At 49.6% G+C, this 17,583-nt stretch overlaps 1 protein-coding gene across 12 annotated transcripts in view; it reads right to left on the reverse strand.

Moving 5' to 3' along the window:
* KDM5C (lysine demethylase 5C) overlaps window positions 11,473–17,583 on the reverse strand; it is a 34,404-nt gene continuing 28,293 nt past the window's right edge. For 4 of the 12 annotated variants that reach the window (XM_013986147.2, XM_013986146.2, XM_013986145.2 and 1 more), the window contains 9 exons: window positions 17,045–17,150; window positions 15,975–16,333; window positions 15,223–15,361; window positions 14,553–14,732; window positions 14,257–14,394; window positions 13,474–14,073; window positions 13,111–13,192; window positions 12,781–12,980; window positions 11,473–12,675 (listed from right to left, as the gene is read on the reverse strand). In XM_013986147.2, coding sequence (XP_013841601.1) covers window positions 12,310–12,675; window positions 12,781–12,980; window positions 13,111–13,192; window positions 13,474–14,073; window positions 14,257–14,394; window positions 14,553–14,732; window positions 15,223–15,361; window positions 15,975–16,333; window positions 17,045–17,150 — 2,170 coding nt within the window. In that variant the 3' untranslated portion in view covers window positions 11,473–12,309. 12 annotated transcript variants of the gene reach the window in all.

Here is a 17,583-nt window from a genome sequence, read left to right on the forward strand (position 1 = left end):
AGAAGGATCGATATCAGACTGTCCCAGGTCAAGCTACAAGCTGAACAGGGTGACCACACAGCAGGACAGACGCGGCTGAGTAATAGAGGAACGGATGCACCAGCCCCTGGTCCAGCCTGACCCTAAGCCCCAGTCTTAAGGAAAGACCTGGCTTTTGGTCTACACCTCTCTCTGGAGCTGATCACAGGGCAACACAGAGGATGCCATTGTCCACAGGACAGGGATGTTCTGGAAGAGAGGTCCTTAGAAGAGAATGAGGACTGATTAGCAGGTAAAGAAAGGAAAGGACTCCAACTCGGAACCCCTCCTGGCAGTAGGTGAGGGGTTGAAATGGCCTTAATGGGTAGTCATTGTTTTGGGGAACTCGACTGATTTTATTGGAGTATAGCTGACTTACAAAGTTGTGTTAGTTTCAGGTATACAGCAAAATGAATCAGTTATACATATATATATATATATATATATATATATATATATATATATATACCCATTGTTTTTCAGATTCTTTTCCCATATAGGTTATTACACAGTATCGAGTAGATTTCCCTGTTCTATACAGTAAGTCCTTGTTACTCATCTATTTTATATATAGTAGTGTGTATATGTCAATTCCAACTCCTTAATTTATCCCTCCTGCCCCACGTTTCCCCTTTGGTAACCATAATTTGTTTTCAAAATCTTTGAGTCTGGAGTTCCCATTGTGGCGCAGCAGAAATGAATCCGACTAGTATTCCTGAGGATACAGTTTCGATCCCTGGCCTCCCTCAGTGGGTTAAGGGTCCAGCATGACTGTGAGCTGTGGTGTAGGTCGTAGACTCAGCTGGGATCCCACATTGCTGTGGCTATGGCGTAGGCCCAGTTGCAGCTCCAGTTTGACCCCTAGCCTGGAAACCTCCATATGCCACAGGTACAGCCCTAAAAAGAAAAAAGAAAAAAGAAAAGGAAGCAACTTCTTTTTACCTAGAACCACCATAAATCATGCCAAGATAAATTACATCATGGGAAAAGATATAGTTGTATCACTTGAAACCATCAAAGATGTCATGTCTAGATTATAAAATGAAATCCTACAGTTCAACAAGAGAAAGAGAAAGATGGATAATCAATAGAAAAAAATAGGAGTTCCCGTCATGGTTCAGTGGTTAACGAATCTGTCTAGGAACCACGAGGTTGAGGGTTCGATCCCTGGCCTCGCTCAGTCGGTTAAGGATCCGGTAATGCCGTGAGCTGTGGTGTAGGTTGCAGACACGGCTTGGAAAGAAAAGGCAAAAGGACAAAAAAAAAAAAAATCAATAGAAAAAATATTCCAAAGAGTTGAATGAGCATGTCATGAGAGAATACCCAAGTGGCCAGTAAGTATATGAAAGAGTGCTCAATTTCATTAGTTATTAAGATCATGTCAATTTAAACCATTTCATGCTCCTCAGATTGGCAAAAGTTAGAAGTGGACAGTGCTAAGGATTGGTAAGGATGTAGAACATCATGGCCTGTTATACTCTGCTGAACCTAAAGTTGCTCTAAAAAATAAAGTCTGTATCAAAAAACAAGAGATCTCTGGATCTCTTCTAATCACTGGACTGATGTAGCCTGAAATCAGACATAAAGCCAAATCCTGCAGGTTGCTGAATTACAATACAGGCTAAATGCACAAGATCTCCAGGTCTCTTATGTGAAACCAAAAGTCCACTGTTGCAGGAAGAGTGGGACCCTGGAAATTGAAACATCAGGGTTGATTTCCCTGAGTTCCCTGAACCCCAGCCTCCACTGACCCTCCTTTGGCAGCAGAGGCAGCTCTTCCTCTCCAGTCTAATATGGCTATATCTGAATGGCTTGGAGACCCTCTAATGATCTGGCGAATCTTTCTCAAGATCCATTCATGGAGTTCCCGTTTCAGCTCAACAGGTTAAGAACTCGACTAGTATCCATGAGGTTGTGGATTCACTCCCTAGTCTGGCACAGTGAGTTAAGGATCCCGTATTGCTGCAAGCTGCAGCATAGGTCACAGATGCAGCTCGGATCTGCTGTGGCTGTGGCTGTGGCTGTGGCTGTGGCCGACAGCTGAAGCTCCAATTCGACCCCTAGCCTGGGAATTGCCACATGCCGCAGGTGTGGCTGTTTATCACCCTTTTTTTTTTTTTTTTTTTTTTTTTTTTAGTCTTTTGTCTTTTGTTGTTGTTGTTGTTGCTATTTCTTGGGCCGCTCCCGCGGCATATGGAGGTTCCCAGGCTAGGGGTCCAATCGGAGCTGTAGCTGCCAGCCTACACCACAGCCACAGCAACGCGGGATCCGAGCCGCGTCTGCAACCTACACCACAGCTCACGGCAACGCTGGACCGTTAACCCACTGAGCAAGGGCAGGGACCGAACCCACAACCTCATGGTTCCTAGTCGGATTCGTTAACCACCGCGCCACGACGGGAACTCCTGACAAGACTATTTTTAAGCAGTGGCTGCATCATTTTTCATTCCCACCAGCGACATAGAAGGGATCCAATTTCTCCACATCCTCTCTGATGTTTGCTATTTTCTGCATCAATTGAGATGATCACATAGGTTTTTTTCCTTTGTTCTATTAAACTTGATTGATTTTCTTTTCCTTTTTCTTTTTTTTCTTTTTTCTTTTTTTTTTTTTTTTTGGTCATTTTAGGGCCGTAGCTGTGGCATATGGAGGTTCCCAGTCTAGGGGTCTGATTGGAACTACTACAGCTGCTGGCCTAGGCCACAGCCACAGCAACTCGGGATCCGAGCCGAGTCTGCGACCCACACCACAGCTCATGGCAGCACCGGATCCTTAACCCACTGAGCAAGGCCAGGGATGGAACCCACGTCCTCATGGATGCTAGTCAGGTTCGTTAACCGCTGAGCCACAACGGGAACTCTTTTTTTTTTTTTAATTGAACTTGAAGGTGTTTATTGAGTTCTAATTTTGGTGGAAAAAAAGTCACATACATTCACTTGGCACAGCCTTGTGAAATACACAAAGCATTAACCAGGGATGAGCATCTTCTACTCCTCGGCCACCTCAGAGGACTGGATCACTCAGTGGAGTGAGGTCCTTCCTGCAGTAGCTGGGCACTAAGTCCCACACTGATTAGTTTTCTCCTTTCAGGATAGGCAGCAGCTCACCATTTTGTTGTTGTTGTGGTTGTTGTTGTTGTTTTTTTTTTTTTTTGATTGATTGATTTTCTGATGTTGAGCCACTCTTGCATTTCTGGGATGAATCCCACTTGATCATGGTGTGTCATCCTTTTAACATTCTGTTGGATTTGGTTTGTTAGTATTTTGTTGAGAAGTTTTGCATCCATGTTCATAAGGGATATTGGTCTGTAATTTCCTCGTGATGTCTTTATCGGGTGTGGTAGGGCCAAACTTTTCAAATCCCTTCTAATCTTTCTCTTTGTTTTTGGCCACCCCGCAGCATATGGAGTTCCTGGGTTAGGGATCAAATCCAAGTCCAGGTTGCTATCCCACAGCCATCAGATCCTTAACGCACTGTGTCAGGCTGGGGATCGAACCTACATCCCAGTGCTCCAGGGATGCCACCCATCCAGTTGTGCCACAGCAGGAGCTCTGCGCCAAAATTTTCAGTATGCCTGCACTTATCAGCATTCCTGGATGTTCTATGTTAGCAGAAACAGCCAGGAGTATTTCTAAGATTTGTCCTATTGATTGGTTGAAACCTGGACTCAACAGTACCCTATATGTTAATTGAAGTTAAGATGCCAGATGTACAATGTAGAGGGAGGGATCTAAATGCTAGTGGCGTTGGTGGTAGCTGCCTTCCACATGTTTAAGGCAATAAGAATGTTGGAATCAGGAATGATTGTCATTGTGGCTTAGCAGGTTAAGAACCCAGTTAGTGTCCATGAGGATGCGGGTTTGATCCCTGGCCCCGATTAGGGAGTTAAGGATCTGGTTTGCCCCAAGCTGCAGTGAAGTTTGCAAATGCATCTTGGATCCAGCATTGCTGTGGCTATGGTGTAGGATGGCAGCTGCAGCTCTGATTCAACCCCTAGCCAGGGAACTTCCATATGGTGTGGGGGCAGCCCTAAAAAGAAAAAAAAAAAAAAAAAAGAATGTTGGGTTCAATTCATTCATCACGCGTAACCTGTTTAAATCACCCTTTAACTGTGTGGACGCTCTTTTCACAAGGGCTTTGAGAAATACATTATGAGCTGTGGCAGAGACTAGCTAAATATTCATTATCTCTGTTTCCTCTTCCTCTCTGGGACAAATTCAGACGACATTTTCTGGCATCATTTGCGAATATGACCACTGTCTGAGTTCTAGCTAAAGGAATGTGAGCAGAAGTGATATGACTATGTCTAGACTTAGCTCATTAAAACCTCCCACATGGGAGTTCCCGTCGTGGCGCAGTGGTTAACGAATCCAACTAGGAACCTTGAGGTTGCCGGTTCGATCCCTGGCCTTGCTCGGTGGGTTCAAGATCTGGCGTTGCCATGAGCTGTGGTGTAGGTTGCAGACGCAGCTCAGATCCCGCGTTGCTGTGGCTCTGGCGTAGGCTGGTGGCTACAGCTCCGATTCAACCCCTAGCCTGGGAACCTCCATATGCTGCGGGATCGGCTCAAGAAATGGCAAAAAAAAAAAAAAAAAAAAAAGACAAAAACAAAAAACAACAACAAAAAAACACCTCCCACATGGTCTTTTCCTCTTCTAGTCGGCTGGGATGGAGATGACAATAGTACAATGGTGACCACGTTTTGAAGATGGCAGACTGTCTAGACAGAAGATGCCTAAAACCCCAAGTCACCACTCAGAAGAGGGCAGCCCAGCTATTAACACACATGTTTCGGACGACTACAGGAGCAAGAAGTACATTTATTATCCTGAATTTCACGGAGATGTTTTTGTCCTGTCCCAGAAGCTAACTTTACCTTAACTAATACTTGACTAAGCACCAGCCCCCTTAAAAAACATCGCAGCGGTTTTTTTTCTGCAACTTGGGGTCATGGTGAGAGCTGGGCTTATCACCAATGGCGATAAGAGGATTACCTTCCAAGACAAGTGGGATCCAGTTCCTATAATGGACAGCAGAGCCATAGCAGTAATCAGAACGGTTGGACTTGTGTGGATCTGTAGTGGTGGCAAATTAAACGTGGTTACCCTAGGGCCAAAATAGATGGACAGCCTACTAAGGTCCTACTTGATTTATGTAATCAAAACAAAACAAAGCAAAAAACAGTCTAGCAAATGGAGGCTTGATCTAGTCCCCCAAATATAGAGTCCCAGCCCCTCTCCCAGTTCATGGACTAGAGCCCCTTGGATGAAGGGGAGGATCTGCTTGTAGAAGGACCTTGCTACACTTTTCACAAGAGTGTGTGGGGAACTCTCCCACCATGCTTTTCCCACAGGAGCCTGCAGCCAACGTAATTGTGCTTTGAGGACCCGGAAGTACCCAGAACTTTTGAAATAGACTGCCTACTGGTTCTGAGTTAACCTTCCTTGACCTAGACTGTCATCATGGTCCACTGGTCAGAGCGGGATAAAGTCTTACATAAAATGTCAGCCTGAGTTCTTCTCCTATTGGGCCCAGCAGATCCAAAATCCCATCCTGTGATGTGCCCAGTGCCTGGACACATAATTGGAATACATATGGAATAGATGGCATAAAGGGTATGAGGGCTACAGATGAAGAAAAATGTGTGAGTGGTGGAAAGACCAGCTTGAGGACCTCTTGTGGATATCAACAAGAAAGAATAAAGAGATAGAAAATATTTTTTTTAGGAGTTCCTGTCATGGCTTAGCGGCTAACGAACCCGACTAGGAACCATGAGATTGTGGGTTCGATCCCTGGCCTTGATTAGTGGGTTAAAGTCCAGCATTGCTGTGAGCTGTGGTGTAGGTTGCAGATGCGGCTCGGATCCCACATTGCTGTGCCTGTGGCCTAGGCTGGCAGCTACAACTCCAATTGGAACCCTATCCTGGGAACCTCCATATGCTGCGGGTGCAGCCCTAAAAAGACCAAAAAAAAAAAAAAAAGAAAAAGAAAAAAGAAAGAAAGAAAAAGAAAACATTTTCTTAAAAAAACTAAATGGAGGGTAAAATTAGAGGTGGCCACATTGTGATAATAGGAGTCCCAGACACAGAGAAAGATGAAAATGGAAAAACAAATTTATTTTGTGAATGAATGCCTGACCACAGGACACCATGTGATCTGCACAAGCTGAGCTGCCAGGGCAGCAGGTGTTGATGGGCCCGTCAAACCATGAGGTCGTCTGTGTGCAACAGCACTCCACCACCAAACAGAGAAAGCAAGCTGCCTGAGCAGGTGGCTCATACTCCCACTGGCTGCATTGCTGTCCCTTTCTCACTCATACCTGAGTCTCATGGGGCATTCCCCCTGATTAGGTGACTAAGAGACACAATATTCAAATTTAGTTCACAGATGGTTTTGCGTACTATGCTGGCACCAGCTGGACGTAGCTAGCTGCAGTGTTATAGCGCCACTTAGAGTTGATCCTGAAGGACAATGGGAAGGGAAATTCTCACAGCTTCATCACATATATGGTGAGAGGTATAGATATCTACTGATTATATCTACTGTTACATTATAGTAGTTAGTAATGATTTGGCTAGGTGGTCAAGGACTTGGAAACAACAGGATTGAAATATTGTTCAAGGAGGAGGTCTGGGGAGGAGGCATATGGATGTCCCTTTTGGAAATGGGCACAGAATGTGAAGATATTCACGTCCCATATACATGAGCACCCGAGAGAATGCACTGTGGAGGAAGAGCTCGACAAGATGCACGACATCCTGTCCTGTGGATGTCGGCCCACCTCAGTTCCTTACCCAGTGGACTCCTGAATAAAATGGCAGCACACATGGAGCTTATTCACAGGCTCCACCATACAGACTTTCACCGTGGCCAGTCTGGCTATAGCAACTGCTGAGTGCCCAACCTACCAACAGTAGAGGCCACGAAGCCCTGCTATTGGAATCATTTCCCAGTGGCAGCTGATTACAGAGACAGTACCAAATGACAAGAAACCAGTGGGCCCCCAAAACTTTCCTGGCGGGAAGCAGACTGGGGAAACTACTCAGCTGCAAGTACGTGCTACCTTTCACATAGAAAGAAGGGCACCAAGGGTGGGATCAAGAGCCCAGAAAGCAGAGCTGAGAGCCATGGAGAAGTATTCCCAGGCCTTGAAACCTAATCCAGGAACTTCCATTTGCCCAACTGGATTTCACAATTGCTATAGACCTAGTGACTCTTTGGTGTCTCCCATTTCCCCCATTTTTGAAATGGAATGTCTATAGCAGTATCCCGTGCCTGTTCCACTGTTGTATGTTGGGCGTGTTGGGGACAGATAACTTGTCTCTTAAGTCTCACAGATCTATTGGTGGGAAAAAAAAATAGTACTTAAGGAGCTATGCTTAAGGAATATACCGAAAGAGCCTCGTTCACACCTGGACCTGATTTAGAGGAGATTCTAGACTTTGAGGCAGTGCTGGAATGGAATGAGATTTTTACAGGCCTTGGGAAGGGGTGAATGCATTTTGCATGTGGAAGGGACATGAATCATTGGGGGCCAGAGGACAAACTATAGTAGTGAGTCTCTGAGATGGCCCCCAGTGATCTCCACCTCCAAGTATTCATATCCTGGTGTAATCTCCTCCCTGTGAGTGTGGCCTGGACCTAGTGACTAATATTGCAGAAGTGGTAGCATGTCACTTCCGAGACTAGGCTGTAAAGACTGTGACTTCTATCTTGCATGTGCGCTATTTTTTCCCCCTGCTCCCCCAACTCCTCCTTGTCTGTCCTCACTTGATCACTCTTTTGAAACAATTAGCCGTGTTATAAGTTGAGCTATGGAAAGGTCCACATGGCAAGGAACCTGAGGATGGCCTCCAGCCACCAGCCAGCAAGAAACTGAGGGCCTCAGTCCAACAGCCTACAAGGAACTAAATCCTGCCAACAGCCATATGATTGATCTTGGAAGCAGATCCTTCCCCATTCGAGCCTTGAGATGACACCTTGATTGCAGCCCGTGAGAGATCCTGAAATAGAAATCCAGCTAAATTGCACCTAGATTCTTGACCTCCAGGAACTGTGAGATAAACGTCATGGCTTTAAGCCATTAAGTTTTTTCAAGTGTTTGTTATGCAGTAATACATAACTAATACAGGTAGGCATGGAAGTTATGTAAAAGTTTGGCAATATGCACTACTGCCTACCAAGGCCAATCTGGCCATAGCACTGCTGAGGTTCCACCTGCCAACAGGAGAGAGTAACACTAAACCCCTGCTACGAATATTTCCTGAGGGGGCAGGCTTATTACTTTGGACACTTTCTCTCATGTGGCACAGGCTGTAAGGGTCACAGAGACTTGGTAGGAATCCTGGCTCTGCCGGGCTGGTATTACCTAAGCAAGACATGTTCTTCGTGGGATCTGTTTCCTGTGTATATGACAGAGACTTCGTGAAATATCTCACATGGAGATGGCACCCAGAAAGGTTTGCAAGAGGCTGTCCTCCCTTTCCTAGAACGTGAGTGCCCCAGAAGCAGGGAACCCATCTGCCTCCCAACCCCTCTTCTCCCATCATCACGATTTCAGGACTTCTGGGAAGCATGGTGTCTACCCCTTCAGAGCCCCAATGACCATGGACCTCAAACCCCAGGCCCCACTCCCATGGGGTAGCACCCTTAACTGAGCTTTATGCAATGCAGAGGGGACAGAGTGGGACTCCAGCTGCTCTTCCTGCCTCCCTTCTTTTGAGCCCAGACCATACAGGTGCCTGAGCTGGAAATAGGGGCAGAGGGCTCAAACCCGGGCCTTACCTTACCTCCAGGAGCTCCCAATTTGGGGAGCTTCAGGGTAGAAGAGACAGACCCATTAATCCTAGAGCATTTCAGGTGCCACCTAAGGCACAGTGGGGGCACGAGGGAAGGGAAGGGACTTTGTGGAAAGTCATTAGTAAAAGTGATGTCTTTTCCCCATCCCTGTGTCACCTGCAGACTCAGGAGCCATTCTTAGGGATATGGCAACCTCAGGGAGGATGCAGCAGCAAGGAGGTGTCTCTACAGTAGAAAATGACTTTGGAGTGAAGATACTGTGCTTCCCCAATCCTCTTTCTCCCCATCTCCCACTTATCTGTGCCCGCTCCACCTCCCTGAGCCAGTCACTCCTCCCATTCTAGGTAAGTGTCTTAGAAAGGGGGACAGATCTGCACCCAGAGCAAGCTCTCTGGACGAGGTCACATTTGAGCTGAGTCTTACAGGATGGGGGCTAGCACTTCTGCAGAGCTCATGGGATGCACATCACTATGAGGGATGGGGCAGGACGGTGCCCGAATGGGGAAGGCTGCCTGGAAACTGGTGAGCCCCTCACCCTGGAGGACCTCAGGCTAGTTCTCAAGCCTGGGAGCTGCTGCAGGTCATAGGCACCCTCTTCCTCTCCTGTCAGGCCATGTTTTCTGGGGGCTGATTGCCTCAGGGCGGGAGTGACTGTGAAGTGCTGAGACTGAGTCCCTTGTCCCTGCCCCAGTCTCTGAGGTGGTCTCTGCCAGCCCATGCTCAATTCCATATAGGTAGGCAAACAAAAGACCAGCCATCCCCCATGGACTGTTGTCGAACTGGGCCCTGGACAGGGGTGTCCACAGGCCCCTGCCTCCCCTTACTTGCACAGCCCAGCACCTCCTGACTGGAAAACTGGAGGTGGCAGGGCTGATCCGGAAATCAAAGGCCCCGCCAAAGCTGCCAAAAGTGGGACTTTCTCACTCATGGCTAGGCTCCCATCAACTGGAAATCTTAAGGGAAGCAGAGCAAAATGCACCCACTGAGCATTCTGAGAAAAAGCACAGTGACCGTGTGCTGGGCATCAGAGTCTGGCCATTAGCCCTTAAGCCCTCAGTGCAGCACCTTGAGAGAAGCGAAAGCCCTTGCAGAGCCAGGCATGATGGGAAGCTGGTGAGCTGTCTTAGGCGGGTTTCAGCATTTTTGCCTCCTCCTCTGTATCCTCATATCATGGCCAGACTCTGAACACACAACATTCTTGACTACAAAGAGTGGTTCTTAAGCCTTTGGAGAGATAAGAATCCCTTTTATGAATCTGATGCAACCTGGTTGGTCTTCTTGCCAGTAAAATACATGCACACAAATCCCTTCATAAAAACATGTAAACAAACCCTCATGAGGATCCCTGACATCCTCATTTTAAAGACTTTGGGGCCTAGGAGGGTGAAAAAAACCTGTCCAATGTAAAGGCACCATTATATCTCCATTTACATGAACTGGGAAGTTCCCTTGTGGTGGAGTGGATTAAGGACCTGGCTTCATCGCTGCAGCAGATCCACCCCGGAAACCTCCACATGACATGGGTGTGGTCAAAAAAAGGAAAAGTGAACTCAAAACAATTATGCCAACTGAAAGAGCAGTCTCAAAGGCTCACATGATTCCATTTATATAGAATGTCTGAAATAGGCAAATCCACATAGATTAGGTGGTAGCCTAGGAGGCGGGACCAGGGGATGAAGGTGAGGTATAAGGAATGCAGTTTCCTTTTGGAATGACAAAAATGGTCTAAAATCTTTTGTGGTGATGATCACACAAGTAGAATATACTAAAAGCCACTAAATTGCATACTTTTAGTGGGTAAACTGTATAGTATATAAATTACATTACAATAAAGCTGTTTCTAAAAAGTGAACTCAGGGATCACAAAGGACCATACACCTACCTTTAAGTTCCCATTCACAGGGGCAGGAGGAACCCTTTAGGGTAGAGAAAAACCAGGGAAGGGTCCTCGAATGTGGCAAATAGTTCCAACAGGAAAGCATTCCAGGATGAGATTATGTCAAACAATGCAGGGTTGGGGCACCTACCCCCTGTGCAGTCAAAAATCTGCATATAACTTTAAAGCCAGTCCTTCCACATCCCCAGACTTGACTCAGCAGATTCAACCAACCGTGGATAGTATAGTATTATGTATTTAATGAAAAAAACAAAACAAAACAATGTTTAAGGGGAACTTCACAGTTCAAACTCATGTTGTTTAAGGGTCAACTGTGTGTGTGTGTGTCTCAAGGGCAATGAAGTATCACGGACAGTTTTAAGCAGGATAGAAACTTTCCTCTGGAATCACTGAATTGTACATATAAAATGGGTAAATTTCATGGTGTGTTAAATTATATCTCAATAAAGCCAGAGGGGAAAAAAAAATCTCTCTCAGGGCTTGAAGAGGATAGACTGGAGGGCATAAGGTTGGAGGTGGCTATGCTGCCGAGTTCAGGTGAGTGGTGCCAGGGCCTATCTATTGGGAGATGGGGGAAACTGGCTCGGGGTGGAGTCGGGGGGAGACTCAGGGATGTCTTGCCCACAGTTAAGGAGAACCTAGTAGGACCCAGTTTCAGAACGCAGAGCTCCCTGGGTGTGCTTCCGCCAGTGCAGCAGCTGCTCCACTGACAGGTGATGGAGACACCCCCTCCAAAGAGAAATTCACTCAGAAACGTATTTCCAAAAAATGTTGCTAAGGGTTTTATTTCTAACAAGAGGAAAATAATAAAATAAAATTAAAATAGGCTTCAGTTGGAACCAAGTTTCTTGTTTTGCTTTTTTTTTTTTCCTTTGAACAAATTAATTACACACCAACAATCTTCTTTTATTACAACATGAACCCAGGAGGAGGAAAGGAGACAGGGCAGGATAGGGAGGGAAGGTCAAAGTGGTAGTGAGGACAAGCACCAAAAGCTTTCTTCAGATCACAGGGAGCCCTGCTCAGCTCCCCAACCAAATTCATTTAAAATAAAAAACTGTGAGCACAGCTATGTGAAGTTTCCTCCTCCTGGGTGGAATAGTCAGGGGACGGGAGGAGAAGGAGGCAAAGGGAAGAGGGTGGCAGGAGAAAGGGGGAAGGAGGAGAAAGAGTAAGACAGGGAGGTGAGGTTAGTGTAGCATGGCCTGGCCAGGGCCACAACTGGGGAGAGAAGGGAGAGGAGATTTCCCCCAGTTTGCATATGCACTGGCCGTGTCTCTGGAATGGTGCTGGCCTAGCCCCAGCCACCCCCCTGCCCACCTGCCCATCCATCTATCTGCCTCAGGTGTCTGGGAATGCTGGTTAGAGGCTACCAGGGAGGGGGACTCCAGGGGCCGGCCCCCAGGAGCTGAGGTCTGAACAATACCTTGGAGTCAGAATATAAAAGTCAAGGGACTCAGGGTTGGACTGGGGTGGGTGGGGGGGTGGCCATCCCCCCTACTCGCCGACCTCCCAAGAAGCAGGCTTGATGGTCAGAAAGAGGATCCTTGAGGCCAAGGGGTCTCTGTTGGGGTCTGTGCTAGGCTCAGTCACTGTCACAACTGTTGCTGAGGCGGCTGCTGTGGGCAGGACATGTGCAGCCGCGGAGTCAAAGTGGAGAAAGGGACAGAGGAGCCTGAACTGGCCCCTAGCGCTGGCTCCAAGCCATTCTGGTTCTCCTGGGTGCTGGGGCTGCCGGTGGCGGGCAGGGGTTGGGGGGGCCCCTCACCCCCAGTCTCCTCCTCCAGCTCCTCCTCCTCCTGGGCCTCCTCGGCCTCTGGCCCTGAGCTCCGTACCCTCTTTGGCTCTAGCTCCTCTCGGGCTGGGTCATCGCCCTCCCCACCCCGATCCACCTTCCGCCGCCGCCGCCTCTCCAGCGCCCGGCCCCGAGCTCGGCTCCCATGGCGCTCTGCCTTCTCCAGCTGTGACCACAGATAGGAAAAAAGAGGTGCAGGACAGTGGTCAGGCCTGGGGTCCCTGCCGGCCTGGCCTGACCTCCTGGCCCTGTCCACGATCCTTCTCCTCACCTCCAGAAGTGTGCGGATCCGTGCTAGATCTGGAGGCTTCCCAGCTTGTAGCAGCTGCCAGATGCTGTGGTTCTCATCCAGGGTCACCTCAAGCAGATCCCCCTCTAACATGAGCTCCTCGAGGGGGGCACGGGTTGCCTCAGGCAGCTCCAACACAGGGCCAGTCAACTGGGGCAACAGCGAGGACAGCAGCTCCAGGTCTGGGGGTTGCAAGGACAGGCCAGATTAGAGGCTACTCCTAGTCATATTCCCATCACCACGACAGAGCCAAGGACCACATGGGTCACTCTGGTGAGATCCAATAAACAGCTTACCCACACCTGGACCTACCTCTCTTACCTGAGCCCTCCCCCGGGGCTACCTTCTCAGGACTGGTCACACTGTCTCCGTTCTCCAGCAACCCCTGCACCTGCCAAAGAGAGCAAGAACACGTAGTGGTAACTGAACTGAAAAACCAGGCCCCACTGTTTCCCCTCAACCTCAGACTTGGGACCCTCCACCTCCTGGAGGAGGGCAGACACAGGCTGCCAGCATGGAGCATTCCAGGGATCTGGACAGGATGCAGAAAGGGGATGGGAGGCCAGGCCAAAGGAGACCAAAAGTCAGAGAGCAGGGACAGGGCTGGCGCCTAGGTAAGGGTGAGGGCTAGGAGACAGGAATTTGAGGGTAAAAGAGCTGGGCTGCGCAGCTCACCTTAGGCATATCCTTGCCACTGCCTTCTCTGAGAGGGTCAGAGGCAGGGGTTGAAGGGTAGGTAGGGGGCTCCTCGGGCCTGGGTTCAGCCTGCAGCCGCTGGCGAAGCTCGGCCAGCCGTCCCAACAGAGCAGTCACATCCTCAGAGGCCAGAGCCTGCCTGGCACGACCTTGCCAGCTGATGGCCCTCTCTGTGAGGCATTGCAGGGCCTCGCCCTCAGGCAGCCGCACAGGCAGTCTCTGCAGTGCTACCAGCAGTGCCAGGATGGTCTCCAGGCGCGGGCGCCGTGAGCGCATGCACAGCGGACACAAGAATTTGGTGTCCCACTCCCACCAGGCCAGCAGTGGGGATGAGGTGGGACTGGGCCTTGGGGAACTGAGGAGGCGGGGTACCGACACACATCGCCCATGGAACCAGTCCTGACACAGGTCACACTGCAGAGCTCCCACCCCGGCTGGCACCTGCCCACACACACAGATGGAGGTTGCAGAGGAAGATGTGTTCGGTGATGCCAACGGACTGGGCTTGGCAGAGTTGGTGCGACGCAGCTGCAGGATTCCCTCCTTCTCCTTCTGCTCCCCCTCCTTGAAGGCCACGATCTGCCGTGCCCAGGACAAGGGAGAAGAGGTTAGCAGCCCATCCCTCCTTCTCTGGCACCATGAGCACCCCACTCCCAAACGAGGAGAACTGAGGCCCAGGGAGCAAGCGGTCTGCCCATGATCACCCGGCTCAGACACTATCATTGCCAGGCTCTTCTTTCCATCTGGGCCCAAGCTCCTTACCACAGAGCCTGGGTCCCTGAGGTCCTGCGCAGACAGCCCCAGCAGCTCTGTGTCAGATTTGTACAACCCCAGCTCCTTCTCCATCCACCGGCTGCGCTTGGTGCTGTCTGAGCCGGCGTCTGCACACGGGCAGAGCACCTGAGGCAGGTAGACAGAGGGGGAATGTCCGGGCTTCCCCTATTTCCCACCACCACCCCTCCCCAGCTCCCCCTAAAACCCCCATGTTCTCATATGAGCTGTCTCACAACAGCTGGGCCAGAGGCAGGGAGGCTATGGGTCAGGGTCCCAGGCCTCACCTCCAGCAGAGTGTAGCAAGAATTCTTCTTGAGGAAGGTCTTGGAGGCCTTCTCCCTCCAGGAGTGCGCTGTCAGTACCTGCAGCTCGAGCTGTCTCAGCTCCTCCAACCCCACGGGTAGGTCCCGGCCCACAGCCACCAGGCCCTCCAAGTCATCCAGGCAGGGGTAATGATCACCATTCTGGGACAGGGGCAAGAGAAAGCTCAATTCAACTTGCCAACACCTACTGATATTACTCTGTGCCGGTCCTAAGCTGGGAAGATGGATTGGACTCACAGTCTTGAAGCAAAGAAACCCCACAAAAACCAGAGATCATCCTAAGGAAGGCACACCCGCCCACCTGACTCTCTGACAACGCCTACATCCACTGGCTCAGCCCCCAGATATCCAGTCAAAGACCACCAGACCAGTTATTTTGTTGCAGTTCACGCCTTCAATCCTCCCTGACCCCACCATTCTCATTTTAACCAGCATCCTATGTTCCCTCAGGCCAGCCTTGCACTCTTTCCTCACACTGCCCACCAAGCACATTTTGCTTCTTCATGACGTGCTGTGCCTACCTCCTCTCTCTAGCCAACCCAACTCCACCCAGAAAAACACAATGTATGCCATCTCTCCCAGTTGGACCGAAGGTCTCAGGGGGAAGGGGCGGGGGCAACAAGGTCCTCACCTGGATCTCGTCCACATCAGCAATCCAGGCCCGGGCCTTAGCAAGGGCCTCCTTGAGAGCCTGGATGTTGGGCAGGTGAACAGGGATGTTTTCTGCCTCATGAATTATGGCCTCAAGCGTGGCTGGTGGATGCTTCTGCCTAAAAGTAGGGAAAAAAGAGGCCTCAGTCTAGGGTGGTCTACCTGACCAGAAGCCCAGCATGACAATCAGATAAAGTGACATGAGCCCCTGGGCCTGCCACTTGGGCCTATTTGCTTGTATTCTGCCCACAGGTGGCTGTCAGTCCCTGCTTGCTCCAGCCTGCATGCACCCAACTTCTGCCATAGCCCCCATGCTTCTGCTTGTTCACCAGTCTGTTAGACTGCTGGCAGTGCCTGAACACACAATCCGCAGTATTAATCTGGTGCTGCAGTTTGTCAGGATGCTCCATGCATGGTGTGTTTCCACTGACACTTGTCCATCTGTCTCTTGGTACTTGCTCATGAGTGTGTGCACGCTCAGCCTGCAGAGCTAGTCCTTTATACAGCCTATATCTGTCCATCTCTACTTCTCCATAAGACTATCTTTGCTTTTATGTGTAACACGGATTTAAAAAACAAAAACAAAAAAGACAAGAGACAAAAAAGGGGAGGATAATCAATACACCAACACAAGCGTCTGGTGCCCAAGGACACCCATGGGAATCACCTTTAGCCTCTCCAGTAAATTCTGAAAGCCAAAGTAGAGCAGGGAGGGGAAGAGGCTGGACCTACCTGGCCTCCAGGCAGAGGTGGGCCTTCTCCTCCCAGCGTTCAGCAATGGTCAGCAGTTCCTGCAGTTCGGCTTGGGCCTTGTCCACAGCAGGACTAGGGGCTACACTGGCACCCGCGACCAACAGTCCCCGCATGACAGCCAGGGTGCCCCTTCGGGCTGAGGGAGCCAGCGTGCGTTTCACCTCATCCAGCCATCGTGCCTGTTCCACCTGCCGCTGCAGCTGCTGGGCCTCAGGTACCTCCACCCCCAGCTGCCGCCCCCTCTCCAGCAGGGACTGCAGGAGCCCTGGACTGGAGGGCAGTGAGGCCAGGGCCTCACGGGCCTCAGCCTGATAGGCTTCCACCTGTTCCAGAATACCCTACCAGGATATAGATGAAGAACAAACTCCTCAGCAGGGCCCACATAAAGGTCCCACCACCACATACCCCTGCCCTACCTACTTTCTTACCCTCCACTATTTGGGAAGAGAGCCTAGCATGGGCTGGGCTCTCCTCCTTCACTGTGCCCTAAGCAGCGGTTCCTAACACTCACTGCCTGCTAGAATACCCTGGGGCGTTTGTTAAAATGAAGACCACTGGGTCCACCCCCTTGAGATTTTTAATAGAGGTTAATCAGGAGTCTGTGCTTTGTTTAAGTCCCCAAAGGATTTTGATGTATAGCATCAGGAGACCCTCTGCCCTAAAAATGCTCTATTCTTGGCCTTCTCACAATCTCTACCCTCACACTGGTGTCCACTGCCCTCTCCATCCCACTTCTCTGCCTTCCTAAACTTGACTCAGCTTTCCAGGCCCATAAACACCCTTGTTACTTCCTTTCTGCTCTTCCATCTCCACCAGGAAACCTTCCCTCAACTCTGTATCCTGTACTTGTACCCTTGCCAATTGCCCCTCAAATCCCATTTCTAACAAACAGTGTGCTAAATTCTTTGCTTCCTACCTCCCATTCTCACATGTGCATCCTGTCTTGCCCAAATACTTGATACTTTTGAAAGAAGCCAGGACTGGCTTGCTGCTCAGGCTCCCCAATCCCCCTGATCCCTCAGCAGCACTCCAAGTCCACCCCTCCTCACCTTGACATCCCCAATCTGGTGCATGGCACAAGGCAGGTTGTTCATCTGGTCCAGAAAGGCCCGGAGCTCAGCCAGGGTCATCTGTAGACCAGCCACCCTGTGGGGGCTATGGAGTTTCACATGTGGGGTTTCAAGTTCAAACTCAGTCCCCTCCCTCCATCTCTGTGCTAAGACCCAACACCTTTCCTCATATCTGTACACTATGATCTCTCATACTTAACATTTCCCTTCAAATGCCCAGGTTAGAGGGAGGGTTTAAGATACATGCACGTTCATATGATGAAAGAATTAGCAGAGAGGAACATAGGACTTATTTGCAGGGAAGCTTAGAACTGATGGTAACAGAAGCTGGACTTTTTAATTCATCTTCTACTGTGAACTCTATGATCAGGTTTATGCTTCTGTGTCTTGTCCCTAAACCTTGCACAACTCCTCCCTGCCTACAAAATCCACCGTCCTGTCTGAACTCTTCTTCAAGTACTGATAAAAAGAAGCATTTCTAGCTCTCTTAGCACTGAGGTGCTCCTCTCCATTCTAGT

Source organism: Sus scrofa, chromosome X, assembly GCF_000003025.6.
Source record: "Sus scrofa isolate TJ Tabasco breed Duroc chromosome X, Sscrofa11.1, whole genome shotgun sequence".
Classification (NCBI taxonomy): domain Eukaryota; kingdom Metazoa; phylum Chordata; class Mammalia; order Artiodactyla; family Suidae; genus Sus; species Sus scrofa.